Source organism: Anabrus simplex, chromosome 12 (assembly GCF_040414725.1).
Source record: "Anabrus simplex isolate iqAnaSimp1 chromosome 12, ASM4041472v1, whole genome shotgun sequence".
Classification (NCBI taxonomy): domain Eukaryota; kingdom Metazoa; phylum Arthropoda; class Insecta; order Orthoptera; family Tettigoniidae; genus Anabrus; species Anabrus simplex.
The window spans coordinates 43,333,566-43,349,501 of record NC_090276.1 but is presented as its reverse complement, the minus strand read 5'-3'; the positions used below and the strand labels follow the sequence as shown (position 1 = coordinate 43,349,501).

At 38.6% G+C, this 15,936-nt stretch overlaps 1 protein-coding gene across 1 annotated transcript in view; it reads left to right on the top strand.

Annotated features, from left to right (window-relative positions):
• Nucleotides 1-15,936, top strand: part of hiw (highwire) — an 815,007-nt gene that overhangs the window by 750,706 nt on the left and 48,365 nt on the right. Inside the window, exons 64-66 of the mRNA XM_068229800.1 lie at nucleotides 4,116-4,244; nucleotides 6,988-7,227; nucleotides 13,498-13,683. Coding sequence (XP_068085901.1) covers nucleotides 4,116-4,244; nucleotides 6,988-7,227; nucleotides 13,498-13,683 — 555 coding nt within the window. The remainder of the gene's footprint in view (nucleotides 1-4,115; nucleotides 4,245-6,987; nucleotides 7,228-13,497; nucleotides 13,684-15,936) is intronic.

The following is a 15,936-nucleotide window of genomic DNA, read 5'->3' as shown; positions in this document are numbered from 1 at the left end:
GCTTCACTAATATCTGTTAATGTGGAGGAAGATATACATACGGTTGTCATACAAGTGCATGTTATCACTATAACAAATGTTTATAAGCCACCTAAGACACCCCTGTGAAGTAATTGTAGTTTTACGAGTATTCATCAGGGATAGCTGTACAACTGGGGAATTTCAGAATAAAAAATATATTAGCTCATTTTATCCTATAAATGATGAAAAATTGAATGACCTTACTATCACTTTGATGCTGTTACCGTATGGTACACCTTATTCAAGGAAAGCTGTCCGTTGTGGATTTTGTTTCCCTTCTCTGTCTGTTAAAAAATAAATTTGTAATTGAGTAAAATATTTCTCAGGAAACTGTAATTCAGCCCAATTACATTTTTTGTTTACTTTTAATTTTCACACCCTTTGTGACTCTTGTGCCTTCCCCGCGGTGTAAGGGTAGCATGCCTACCTCTTACCCAGAGGCCCCAGGTTTGATTCCTGGTCAGGTCAGGGATTTTTACCTGCATTTGAGGGCTGGTTCGAGGTCCACTCAGCCTACGTGATTACAGTTGAGGAGCTGTCTGTCAGTGAGACGGTGGCCCCTGTCTAGAAAGCCAAGAATAATGGTCGAGAGGATTTGTCGTGCTGACCACACGACACCTCGTAATCTGCAGGCCTTTGGACTGAGCAGTGGTTGCTTGGTAGGTCATGGCCCTTTAAGGCTGTTGCGCCATAGTGTTTGGGTTTGATTTGGTTTGGTTTGTGGCTTTTGTCTTTCTTTGGCCGATATATTTTCAAAGTATCGGATCCTTTCCATTTTTTTTCTCTCTGATTAGTGATATTTAGAAGCTGGTTTTACTTATTCTTACAACAATCACCACCACCACCACCACTGACAGTTGGTATGTGCCATATGCTAAATAAATACAATAAAACAATGCCATGTTTAACACAAAAGTCTTCAGAAACTTCTTTGTTATACTTCTTTGTTATACATATCTGTTTGAAGTGAGCAATTATTTTTTCTTAAGAAAGGCTTTCCTTGCTTTGGTTGGTCTACCTTTCTTGTTTCTGCCATGATCACTTACTACGTTGTCTAAGTAACAATGTTGTAACTACAAAGACACATACACAATGCTGCCAATTGCATATACTATTTTATTTACAAATTATATACACACTAGCTGATGTACCCGTGCTTCGCTACGGAATTCTAAATTTTATACAGAATTCTAGGTTAGGCACTGTAAACGTTGTGAGAAAGATTGTATTAAGTTGCATAGCTCTTAACGTTGCCCTAGAAGCACGACGGGCAAGTTACCGATGTCTTTTCTCGTATGAAGACTGGGTTAGGGAATTTTCATTGTAATGATGGGCCAGCTTGCCTACCGTCAGTCACAATCAGGTTGGGGAGTTTTCATTATAATGGCAGACACTCTCCGCCTGCCTTTATAGATTCTAAGACAGACTCTCTTAGTGGTTTTCCCAACTGAAATGAACATGGGTCATTACAACGACGTCAGTAGGAATGGCGCGATTAAAAGCAATGTCTTCATATGAAATACTCGATCAAATGAAAAACCACACATTTTCTCACTCTTAACAAACAGTACTATGCTGCCGAACTAACAGTCCAAAGCTACAGAGCTGGAATGACCAAGACGCAGACATCTGTGAACAATCTTCGTCCTTTTATCGGCGGGGGTGGGGGTTGATATAGTGGATAGTCCCAGGGCAAAAACTATGCCCGTTTACTTATCTGTTTCCTGGGAGTACCCGACGAGTCGGAAAATCTCAATCACTACACTGCGGGGAAAATAACTATCTGACGTGGAGGCAATTTTTCCTCCAAGCCAGAGAGGAAACCACATCTTCGCTGCTAATTTGGAATAAAATTAATGTAGATTTAATGAAAGTGAAGAGGAAGAAGCTTTTCCTAAGAAACGGCTCTTTTCAGGGTTGAATTTTGAGTTATTTAGTGAATTATGCTACTATAATTTGGAATAAGGCTAAATTGTAATTCCAGACCAGTTCATACTACTACTAACTGAGCCTCTGACTTAAGTGTGTACACTGCTCATTCAAAACAGCGCGTCAGAGTAGGTATTGAATAGCTGGCATACTATGATGAACCAGTGTGTTACGTACCAGCAGTATCAGAAAATGTATGAACCAGAGGATTGGCATGCTATGCTAAAGAAGAAAGTTATCTAACTCCTCAGCTATTTCCCGCCAATATTCAGTTAGGCTGTTATACTCGGTACGCAGCAGTATTCCCATCTATCGGAGTTGAATGTCAGCATAAGAGACAAAGAGCATTACAACAAACAACGGTCAGTGTAATGTTATTGTTGATCTATGGTATGCGCTTTCGATATTATAGGCCTTCACATTATTAATTGTCTTCCGGTTCTGAAATACCACTCTTATCATAGTCAGTATGGTAAAACTGAATAAAACATAAATGATCGGAAATTATATTATCTATAACTTTTGTTATGTAGTACTTTTCCATTGAACCTAGAACATAGGTATTTAAGAATTAAATTTTAGGTGCCTTCTCCTAAACTACCATTTCACTCAGGGTGAATAACATTGTCTATAACTTAAACTGTAGTTTCTTATTCCCCGACTCTATATACCGATTTTCATTAAATTCTGTTTAGCCATTTTGTCGGTGCTCGGCGTTGATATGGACTTAGCAACAAAAATCCAAATTCATGAATATCTGTGTTATCATAGCCGGTACGGTAAAAATGCATAAGATGTAAATGATCAGAAATTTAATTCTATATAACTTTAGTTATGTAGTATTTATCGATATGACCACTAATAACATAAATATTTGAGAACTGAATTTTAGGCCTTCCCCTAAACTACCATTTCACTCAGCGTGAATAAAATAATTTATAGCCTAGATTGTAGCGGCTTACCCCCCCCCCCCCGACTCTATATACCAATTTTTATTAAATTCTCTTCAGCCGTTTTCTCGTGATGCGTGTACATACATACAGACAGACAGAAATTACGGAAAAGTAAAAACTGCATTTTCTTGTTATTGAGGACATGATCGATATAGAAATACCATTCTTTTCAAATTCTGAGCAATGTACAGACAAAACTCTTATTTTATATATATAGATTATACACAGACATGAACGAACCACCACTTCAAACAAAACACTTCTTTGATGATGATGATGATGATGATGATGATGATGATGATGATGATGTTGAAGAAGAAGAAGAATGCTACATTAGCATGTCAACTGATCACCAACTCATCAAAATCACAACATGAGTTCACCCACTCAGCAAACAACTTCCTCTACAAGTCTTGCTGACGACTCAACTCCAACTCCCAAGACTGCCTCTTCATACAAATATACATTGCCTGGCCAGGCTAGGAAAGTATGACACAACATGTTTTCTCGTAATTTCTAGATTCTCCATAACCTATTTACAGTGAATGGAATTTTCTATACAACTCTAGTGACAAGGTGCGTTGATCTGGACTATTACCATGTGTTGCAGAACATTATACTGGATTTATACATCGTATTTACAGGAAATAATAAATTATATACTATTAATTACATGTTCTTATATTAAATAAACTCATATTAATATAGGTACAGCAGATGTGTCGTGACGTAACCCCTCATTTTGTTTCGACCATGATGTATACCAAATAGAGTCCGTTCATAACTACGTAAATAATAATAATAATGCTGCTGCTGCTGCTCGATACTTTCATTATTTATCCATGGGTTAGAGAATTGTTTCCAAGTTATACTAGTCCATTACACTTGCATCAACGATACTCTTCTACTTCTATTAAGACTCAGTGTTCTGATACAAGTGGTAAAAAGAAATAAAGAAAGCTAAAAAAAAAAAATATTTTGGAAAGGAAAAAAATGGGTTTATGAAAATTATTTGGATATAGAGAAATAGGAATAAGGATAGGATCCTACTTGAAGGCTACAGTGTCAAGTCAGTGTGAGAAAGAGCAACGAGAGAGCGATAACAATAAACATGTTTCTCCTTATGTTCATGACCTGCAATTGTATTTATCCTTTGCGCCTATTCTTTTGTGATCAGTTATAATTTATCTTCATCACATTTGATTGTTTCAGCCTACATGCAGTAACCACGATGATGGTGAAACGGGAGCCATCATTCAGTGTAATGTGTGTGGGAACCTGTGTGCAGACTGTGACCGTTTCTTGCATCTGCATCGTCGAACTCGCATGCATCAACGGCAGGTAGTTATTGCGATTTGTGACTTCCATCAAACTCTTGTATTGTATGTATACTGTATATTTAATTGATGACTCAGTTTTCCAAATGTGTTGTTGTTTGAGTCATCGGTTCATAGAGTGATTTGATACATACCATCCCATCCAGTGCTAATCTTTTTATTAAATTAAGGTTAGATTGAAGGAAGAATCCCACCTTCTAATATTTATTTGTTTTTGTTTTTTATACTGTTAGTCTATGTAATTATAAAATATATTCCAGCTTAAAATCTAATTACATTATTTAAAAAAGTACATGTTTCATTCCTAATGCAGAACATCTTCAGCTAAAAAAAGGAGGGGGTACAAAAATTGGCACAAACGAAATAAAAACTCTTACGATGATGGTAGTGATGATGATAATGATGAGATCAAATGTTCCTTCATGTTGAGCCAAAACACTCACCAAGTCAATGTTCAAGCTTAAGATAACACCCCTATGTAAGGGATCTGGGATTAGGCTGGAATATGTTTTATAATTACATAGACTAGCAGTAAAAGACAAATAAGTATTGGAAGGTGGGATTCTTCCTTTAACCTAACCTTACGTGAGTTGATGCCAGTACAGGACAAAAATGAGATTTGTAAGTTGTAATCTTTGTATTATTAGTGCAGCTTATTTTCTATTCTGTTTTTGCTTGTCGTACCCCTCCCCTACATTACTTCATGTTATCTACCCGACATCATTCCATCTAATTAATTAATTAATTAATGGTAAGACAAATGTCCTTCTGCTAAATAGAGGGATGATAAAAGAATACATTTGGTCTGCTGCATTGAACACTGCCAAACCTCGAATGCTTAGTAAAAAAAAAAAAGACAGCAAGAGGTCAGAAGCTTTTGAGATAGGGTGTTGGTGCCAAATGCAGAAATTAAATTGTATAGTGTACATGGTAGGAGACTGATGCTGAGACAGATTAGAGACAGCTCAAGTAGGTAAGCCGTTGGTTTTTGCACGAGAGTTTGATGACTTACATGATCGAAGGTAAAGTACCAGACAAGCGCCATGTGGAGGACCAAAAAAGATCTTTGTGAGGACATTCCTTCAGGACTATGAGGTAATGAAGAGGCCAAACATGATGCTAAAGGCTGAGCCAATAGGAGATGTACGACAGGGGCAAACCAGTCACAAGACCGAATAACTCATGACAATAATGCTGAAACCATGACGAATAGAATACCTAGTGAGATCTCTCACTGAGGTCGAGCGCGCTCCTGCAGAACGCCGGGCTGAGTGGCTCAAACGGTTAAGGCGCTGGCCTTCCAACCCCAACTTGGCAGGTTCGATCCTGGCTCAGTCCGGTGGTATTTGAAGGTGCTCAAGTACGACAGCCTCGTGTCGGTAGATTTACTGGCACCCTAAAAGAACTCCTGCAGGACAAAGTTCCGGCACCTCGGCGTCTCCGAAGACCGTAAAAGTAGTTACTGGGACGTAAAGCAATTATTATAATTATTATAATTATTATAATTATTATTATTATTATTATTATTATTATTATTATTATTATTATTATTATTATTATTATTATTATTATTATTATTATTATTATTATTATCAGCTCCTGCAGAGCGGCGCTAGTAGAGCCAATCACCAACGCTACTCTGTCAGCTGTTTTTAGTGAACGATACAGTGACACGAAAATAACCAAATAAAACACCCAATAATTGTTTAGACTTATGAATAACACTGTCGGAGAGTTGTAAATAATATTCTCAGTTTTGGACATTAATAACAGAACACATGAGATAAACTGGAACATTACAAAAAGCGAAAGCAGTATTGTGCTTTACATATCAAAAAATGTACTTTTTAAACAGAGCACATAAAACATTAAGCATTCCGTGTTCTTAATCTGCCCCTGTAGGAAATTAATTCTAGCTTTGACTGAAGAAGGAATCAATTAGCTCGCATTAAATTACGAGTTGCATTCTTTAGAGAGACATAATATTGGCTTTTGGGCATTGGTAAGAGAAATAGATTGTTGACTACAACTAGGCTGACCATTAATCTCACCGCTCACTGTTGCCGTCACTGCTTCACTCACATCGTGATTCTTGTGCCTTCCGTGATTTTACCCCATTGGATAGGTATTTCGGTAAATTTGGAAAAATATGAGGCACCGCTCCTGGGTTTAATTTTCACCTCACACTAGGAAGTTCAATGTTTTCACCGTTTACAACAAAGAATCCGTATTTATAAGTTGATTAAATCTACTGAAAACTGCAGGTGACATGTTCTGCGTTTGGCTGACAATTGCTTATGTTTCCAACCTAACAACTCTTGCCCACTTTGCAAACAGATTATGTTGTTTTGGGAGTTAAAAAAAACTTTACCATCAGGCTTCCTTCCGTAACCCGATTTACAACCGGGAATGAAACAGTACGTACATTTTCTCAAAATAATAGAAAATTAGTTGATTGAACACACAAAGCACTGCACAGATATTAATACAGACTTTTGGAAAATACCAAAACCAATAAATTCCCTCGATAGCGTTAAAATTGCTATCATAATTACACGCATGCACGCTATTACCGTCGTCAGCAATTTGGCGCACGTGTTGTTGCAGCTGGTTCGTTGCGACTGCAGCTCCACACACTGGCGGGGCCACTAATGACAATGTTAAGAGAGTAGAGTGATCACACTAGGTATTCTATGTGTCATGCTGAAACATTTGTTACAGAAAATTAATGTTCTTGTCTTCTGCAGGTGTGCAAGGAAGAGGAAGAGGCTATCAAGGTTGATCTTCACGAGGGTTGTGGACGGACGAAGCTCTTCTGGGTGATGGCACTCGCAGACTCAAGGACGCTCAAGGCAATGGTAGAGTTCAGAGAAGGTGCCCGCACTAAACCTGCAGGTGTGGCTGCTGGAGTGTGCAGATTCTGTGGAGCATCAGGCAACTCTGGTCTTCTGGCCATTGGCAACATTTGTGCTGACCAAGAGTGTCAGGTAAATTGCTTTGTCAAAGATTGTAGGTAAACCCAGGTCTATTTAGTTTAAGTTAGTTATAATTAGACCTTGGAATTTTAGGTGCTAAGAATCTTACTTTAGGTACCTGTTTCAATGCAGGTTCTACTGTAAGAATGACAAACTTGTATTATATTTATAAATGATCACAAATTAAAATGTAACAGAATTTTAATCCACCAAAAACAAGGGAGAGTCCTAAAAGGGTCGTCATCCTTCCTGCATGGTGTTTGCCTGTAAAAGAGAGCACAGTCACTATCACACCTTTCCCGTAAGACCATAGCAAACCAATCAGCTTCAGTGAATGGACATCATTCATCATTTCCCAGGTTGGGATATTTATGGCACTTTTCCATCTTCCTGTATCCAGCCACAATTTTTCCTCTTCGATTGTGTTCCAAACCAGGTTTCTTCTAATTATACAAGAGGGGATCAAATATAAACAAGAGTTTAGTTTTTATTTAAATTAATTTATTGAAAAACACAAGGCAATTGCAATTTATTTTTCCACATAGTTTCCCGCTTTGGAAATGCATTTGTCCCAGTGTATGGGCAGCTTTTTGATGTCCTCATCATAAAAAGAACAGGGCAGTGTCATCTAATAAATCAAGATGTTATAATTATGCGTTGCGCAGTGCAAGGGTGCACTTGTTACGCCGACATCATGAGCGTTACTGATGAAATGGCAGGAAATATCTAACAGTACTCTCTCTCCACTCCCAATGGTCCCGCTTAAGCATAGCAGAAGCGCGGGTCCAGTCCCACCAACTGTTGGTGTTCAGAAACAAAAATCCCGCTTATATTTGATCAACCTTCGTACAATTCTTAATTCTTTTAAACCACCTTGCTCTGGGTCTCTCTCCTATCTGGATCTCTATCGTCCACTTCAGCATCTTTCCCTCTTCCATCCTCTTATGTCCAAACCATCTAAGTTTATCCCTCTCCATTTCCTTCCTGACATCCTCATTTCTTACTCTACCCTTTCTTGTCTTTCCTATCATACTTCTTAAAATTACTGGAGGAATGAAACAAATCAATATTCAGATTGAAGAACAGATAGAAAAACAATAAAACATACCCTCAGTACAGTAAGTGTTGAAAATACTCTCCCTCAGCCTGCAGACATGCGTTGTAGCACACGATGATATTTTGGTTCACTCACTACAATTCAGCCTCATGAATCTTCAAAAATTATGGTGCAAATTCCATTTTAAAATCTACAACACACGAAAGTACACTGTGAACACCTACCGTAATTCAGAAGCCATTAATTGCACTATACTTATTAATTACAGATTTATAATAAGCAATCTTGCTGTGCAGAAGCTTGTCACAGACTAGTCAAGATTGTGACCATCACTGAATGAGCTATATCGGTCAGACAACGGCTATTATATTGCATCATACACTCACCCAGGCATGGCACAGTAAATAACCCAAAACTCAATTGAGGCTGGCACTGTAGATCAGTGTTGTTGAAAACTTCCAATAGTAGCTTTCTCTCTCTTTTTGCCAGGAGTCTGTGCCTATAGCTCTTCATACCCTGTGCTTGAAGGTCAGTCCTCTGTAGTATGAAATAGTCTCGTAGGTGTGTCATCCATATTTGTGCAAGCTAATATTGAGAATCGCTGAAAGGATTTTGATGATGTTTTCATCATTGTATAGAGAATTTATCAGGTAAGGTTTAGGTATATAAAACAGTAATCTACAACAAAAGGGAGCTGAACAGGAGCGATTTTAGTGAAATAAGTCTAAGACCAGACAGCCGCCCATGTGCTTTCTTAGTTTACACTGCCTAAACCTTCAGTGATAGATCCCAAGTGTGTGTGGAAGAATTGTTGAATGTAGAAAAACCTACAGAATAATTTGTGACAGTAAATACCTATCTGTAAAAGGTAGCCCTTGGTTCAAACCCCACTGTCGGCAGCCCTGAAGATGGTTTTCTTTGGTTTTCCATTTTCACACCAGGCAAACGCTGGGGCTGTAAGTTAAGGCCATGGTCACTTCTTCCCCCTCCTAGCCCTTTCCTATCCTACCATCGCCATATGACCTATTTGTCTCGGTGCAACATAAAGACTGCAGTAAAAGATCAACTTTGAAATTAGCAAACCTATTTTGATATTAATTATGGCCTGGCCGGGCCGAGCGGCTCAGACGGTTGAGGTGCTGGCCTTCTGACCCCAACTTGGCAGGTTCGATACTGACTCAGTTTAGTGGTATTTGAAGGTGCTCAAATACTCCAACCTCCTGTCAGTAGATTTACTGGCACATAAAAGAACTCCTGCATGACTAAATTCCGGCACCTCAGCGTCTCTGAGAACCTTAAAACTAGTTAGTGGGATGTAAAGCCAATAACATTATTATGATATTAATTATGCAATCCTTCCAGCAATAATTTGCTCGTTCAGCTCAGTTTTTTTAGAGCTTTATTTGACCCTGTAATAATTAAGAGCGGAATTATTATGCTTGAAGTACTCTTTACAGTTCTGTGTAGGATCTGGATGAATAGTTGGAGTTATCATTGTTTTAGTGAAAGCCTAGCAATGGTTTAAGTATTGTATGGGTAGATTTTTTTTTTTCCCTAGTGGTTTAACATCGCACAAACACCTCAAACGTTTTTGGCATGCAAGGATGGAAAAGAGCTAGGATTGGGAAGGTAGTAACTGTGGCCTTAATTAAGGTCCACTAATGTCCACCCCCCCCAACATTTGCCTCGTGTGAAAATAGGAAACCACAGAAAACATCTTCAGGGCTGCTGACTGTGGGATTCAAACCCACAATTTCTTGAATGCACGCTCACAGCTATGTGATCCTAACCACACAGCCAACTGACTCGGTCGCATGGGAAGAAAGGAGCTAGCTAACAGGCAGGCTGCCAGAAGGGCCCTGGAAAAACGCTGCACTGAGCTTCACATTTACAATAGGAGGAAAAAAACTGTCACCTACAAGGAACTCTCATAACACCTATCATAAATTCAGAATTGTTTCCATGTGAAGATAGTATCCATCATAATCATATCCAGCAACTCCTGTCTGGAGGATAGGGTATCCATAAAAATTCACAATCTAATTCTATTCTTCGCCAAGGCCTTGATCTCCAGCCAGGTTTTCTGTCCCTTCTGAGTCCCTTCTTTCATAGTGCTTCTCACCCACAAGATCTTCAGTCTGCCTCTGCATCTGGTATCTTTGGGATTCTCTTTTAGTGCTTGTTTGACAATGTTGTTAGTGTTGTGCCTTAGTGTGTGTCCGGTTCACTTCAGTTTTCTGTGTTGTGCCTTGATGACAATAGAGGTTTGCTCCATTCTTCTTTCTCACACATCTGTTGATAAGAACCTGGGGGTTCCTGGCTTGGAGTTTGGTTGGTTTCCATATTTCACACTCATACAGCAGAACAGGCTTGATATTGGTGTCGAATATGCACGACTTTGTATTGATATGGAGCTCCCCTGATTTGCGTATTGGTTGCAGCACTGCAAACGTGGCTTTGGCTTTACTGATTCTATTCCTTAAGTAGCAGAACTGTTAAACTTCTTTGGACCGGGCGAGTTGGCCGTGCGCGTAGAGGCGCGCGGCTGTGAGCTTGCATCCGGGAGATAGTAGGTTCGAATCCCACTATCGGCAGCCCTGAAAATGGTTTTCCGTGGTTTCCCATTTTCACACCAGGCAAATGCTGGGGCTGTACCTTAATTAAGGCCACGGCCGCTTCCTTCCAACTCCTAGGCCTTTCCTATCCCACCGTCGCCATAAGACCTATCTGTGTCGGTGCGACGTAAAGCCCTTAGCAAAAAAAAAAAAAAACTTCTTTGATGTCTTGATTATCAAGGATGAATCTGATGTTGCTCTGTCTCTTGCACCTGTTTGTAACGCCAACTGGGACACTCTTGTCCACTTACCAGATGATATGTTCAAAGTAACATCCTCCTGCTTGATTACAGGCTTCTGCTAATCTTCACATTGAGTGCCGAACACCATCAGAAATGCCTGGTGTAGTGCATACTGTCTGCCAGGCTGCCACAATTCAGGGGCCTATAAGTATTCAAGCCCACATCATATCTATTCACATCTTGATTACTTTGTAATGATTGTAACCAAATTCTCTTATTTTATTCCAGCAATCAGAATGTGTCGGTGTGCTCTTAGTAAATACATGCTTGGGCAACTCCATCTAAATACCAAGCATGTTAGTTCAGTGCATTGTGACACGGCCAGTTGTGGTTGCTACGTCTCTGTTCGGGAGACAGATTGGTTTGAATACAGTTTTGGCCATCCTTGAAGTAGTTTTCTCATGATTTCATATTTAATTTACAAGCAGATGCCAGGATGGTATCTTTTTTAAGGCTACAGATGCTTCCTTCCTATTCCAAGCCCCTACACCCTCTCGTAACACTCTCATACAATGGTAGATGTGGCTCACCTCCATGGGAACTAGTGACGAAACAGCTATAGAACTGGCAAACTGAACATGCCCTCGACACTCTCACCACTAAAAGGCATATGATTTATAAATTCAAAAAACAAAATTCAGTCTAAATCAAATTTCTTGAATGATTTCACACCAAAGGTGTTGGCTTTTGGTTTAGATGGAGTGCATTTATCTGTGCATGGTTAAGAGTTAAATTTGGTCTACTCTGCTCTATGGGGTAGACCACAGACTACCATCATATGACTGGAAGCTCTGGAATTATGGCTTTAAGTCTCAGAATCTCGTGACTTGAACACACCTAGTGGACTGAAGTCCTTACTTCAATCTTTGGATGTTTCAGTAAATGAGTCAAGAACTGTGTGTGAAAGTTCTATCATGGCTGGGTGGTAATATTGTGCATGAACTTATTCCAGCAGGTGAGATACGAAAATCAACTGTGAAACTTCTTTGCCAGGATACGCCGCACGCTTGAGACATGATGTCTTCTGAGATAATTAAAAAGTTTCAAGAAAATGAGGGATCCCAAACGCGTTGGATAGAAGTAAAGATAACTTGCTCTATAAAGATCAAAGTGGTTCTGGCAACAACTGTTCTTTCTGCAGTAAAAACTTGCTGTGAATCTCGGCATAATTTATTACCATGAGTTGGTACGATACTGTACTACTGCATGCTTGCTCATTGTGTATTAACGAACAGTTACGAGATCACAGAACACATGCAAACTACTCGCATAAAATATGTTTGCAGCACATAGCATAGAGCTGTTACTGAACAGAACAGCACTAACTCGTACTGAACTAGTCAAGTGCTGCAATTTGGAAATACTAGATTACAATATAGAACGGCTGATGCTAATTGCCACCTGCATTTCACAACACACAGAAGTATGCAGTAAAAGCTCGAGAACATAGGTGAATCAAATAACCAAACTTTCTTTTCAAATCAAATCAAATCAAAATCTCTTTATTTGCAAATGAGGTGTCTACCTCGGTAGCAAATGGTACACTAAAATACATTATTGTCAAGCACTAAATTTCAAATTAAGAAGAGAAGAAGAAAATTTTCCTAGAATACAATATTATACAATTTACGCTAACAATGTTTTCTATTAAACACACACCTCATGCTTAATAAATTTATATTGTTTACAAAATTCTACTTATAATATCTCCTGAACTTACAAACATAGTCATCTTATATACAGTATGTGGAATTACTTCAAATAATACTATACAATTGGTATAAGATTAAAATTAACATTGCATTTATTTATTTATTTTTTTACCCATTTTGGAACCTAAGTAGCATAACAACCTGCTGCATCTTAACCAGAGCTCCTTTTGCCACCACTTTTCAGAGTTCCTGCTCACTTTGAACCAAAAAGAAAAAAAAAACGGGTGCATAAATTATACGGAGCCGTGAATTATGCAAGTAAATACAATAGTTTGCTTTGATCATTTTTTGAACTCTGATAGTGACATCCAAATGTAACTCCTGCCTCATATAGATCTTGGTATTCACTGGCAGATGCTTTTCATAGCACCTAAAGGTAAATTTTGTATCATTCTCTTATGGACAAGGTTTTCTATTAACAGTTGCTATTGTTGTGTGGTGAATTCAGTGATATTAGAAACTTTGAACTTTCCTGACCTTTTAAGAGGATCAATTCCTTGTAAGACATTTACTATGAGAGGAGTAGGAGGTTTAAATCACAGCTGAAGTACAGATTATGTTCTATTTTGTTATTTTTAACCCTTTATCAAAAAGTGTCCTTTAAAAATAAATTGTGTAATTTTTTTCATGAAAAAGTACTTTCTCTGTTTGCTTAGGAACATGCTCGGAACGCCTGCAATAAGATTCATCAGTGTGGTCACATGTGCGGAGGTATAAAGGGCGAAGCTTCCTGTCTACCCTGTCTTCACGGCTGTGCCAATAGCCCCACTCTCAAGCAGGATGCTGATGACATGTGTATGATCTGCTTCACCGAGGCCTTGTCCTGTGCTCCTGCCATCCAGGTAAAACTCTTTGTTTTTATATAGTAGTCTTTTTGACCAAAGTGTTCTAGGCATAGAATCTCAAGGGTAATATAATATAAACCACCTATTCAATACTTTCCACTTTTAATGTGGTTTGAATCTACATGAATTTATGAAGACTCACCAGGTCAGGTACATGTTTCACCCATTATTTGGGCATCTTCAGCCTGTAGACAAGGTTTGGGACCTTTTTAACCATATATAGTATAGTATACAAACGTTAATAATTTCTTAAGACTAACATGCCAGGAATAATAATTTTTAAAATGTGAACAAAACATAACTGTGGGTAACAAATTAATGTTGTTTTAACACAATTAAAACTTGTCAGTTCTATTCTATCTAACTTAACATGTTACATAGTGTTCTAACTAGACATGTAATTCGTAAAAAGTTGTAACAATAACATTTATTGCTGCGCATGTCTGCAGCAAAGACCAGATGTTAAGAAGGAACCTACACAAAAGATGAACACAATGCCAGGGGAATGTAGGTAGGGAGAGAAACAGAAAGGACAGATATGATTTAATCAAAGACATCTTCACACAGTGCTGTCTTCGTAAGTGTTAAGCCCTCTTCTTCTAGTTCCACAGAGCGATCAACAAGTCGCACACATCAAATTAAATGTTATAACTTGTGTTATGGACTTTTAGTGGTTTACAGAGGTGTAAGAAGGTGCCAGGATGAATGGGAGGAAAGATCAAAGCATAATTCTCAAAGATATCCATAAAACTCGAGAGAGAGAAAAAGGCAAAAATATGTATGTAAATTTGATGAAAGGAACACAAACAGTCGTTCTTCATGTGACAATGCATGGCTCTTAGTGTCATCAGTAGATTCATTTTTTTAGTGAAACTGATGACTGGGTTTTCCTTTTAACTGAGGAATGTGGTGAAATGTTATGACAATGCTCCACCTTTTCAGACAAACAAGACACATCTGCACTTAGACTGTGCTTAGGAATTTTGTAAGTCTTCAACGTTCCCATCTGAGAATCTTTACTCACAATTTCGCTACTGAATAATGTAACCAAAGGGTCCCACTGCAGCAAACTCCTATCTAAACACCTACTTATTGATAACCATTGAGTAAGCACATGCTTCAGAATTTTCCTGATCTCTGTATTGTGTAAAGTATGAAATTTTCTGAACTTTTCTTTCCTCTTTGAACTTCTTTCCAGATAATAAAATATATCAGTTATACGTTCATCTACATTTATGGGCAAGCACACCACAGCATTGCACTTGAATGGGTTGATTCCACTGTGTTCAGAACGGATCTCCATTACCTATGAGTAGTACCACTCGGTGAGGGACACCATGGGTCTGCTGCCTGAGTAGTACCCTTATATGGAGAACACTATGGGTCTGTGTTGCGTGTGGGTGGTACCATAATATGTGATACACTGAGGATCATCATTGCCTATAATTACTGTAGTACCACCGTGTGAGCAACACCATGATTATACGTGGCCTGTGCTTAGTAGCTCTATGTGAGGAACAACATAGCTATAGCTGGTGCCCATGATTAGTCCCACATCTTGAGGAACACCATGGGTCTACGTTGCTTGCAAGTAGTACTCTTATGTGAGGAACACCATGGGTTTATGTTACCTGTGATTGGTGCTGTTATGTGTGACAAACCATGGGTCAGCATTATGTATGATTTGTACCACCATACGAGGAACACCATGAGTCCGCGTTACCTGTGATTAGTACCACTGTAGAAGGAACACCATGGTTCTGCTTTACCAGTGATTAGTACCATTATGAGGGGCGAGTAGAACTGGATTTTGGACCCCTTTACATAATAAGCATCATGCCAGTACCATTGTGAATTGGATCCACTGATTGTTTTGGTTTCACAATCATTTTTTTCATCATTCATTTTATATTCAAGTCAGTGGATACATTTTGAAGTTTAAATTTTCATTTTGTTACATCTTGTACCAGTAGGGGTTGATGACCTAGCCGTTAGGCCTCTTTAAACAACAATAAACATAATCATCATCATTTGGTAGATGATGGATTCAAATCCCACTGTCGGCTGCCCTGGAGATGTTTTTCATGACTTCCCATTTTCACACTTGGCAAATGCTAGGGCTGTATCTTAATTAAGGTCATAGTTTCTTCAGTCTGAGTCCTAACCCTGTTCTATCCCATCATTGCCATAAGACCTACCTGTATTGGAGCGACTTAAAACAAATACCATAATAAAAATTATTAAGATGAT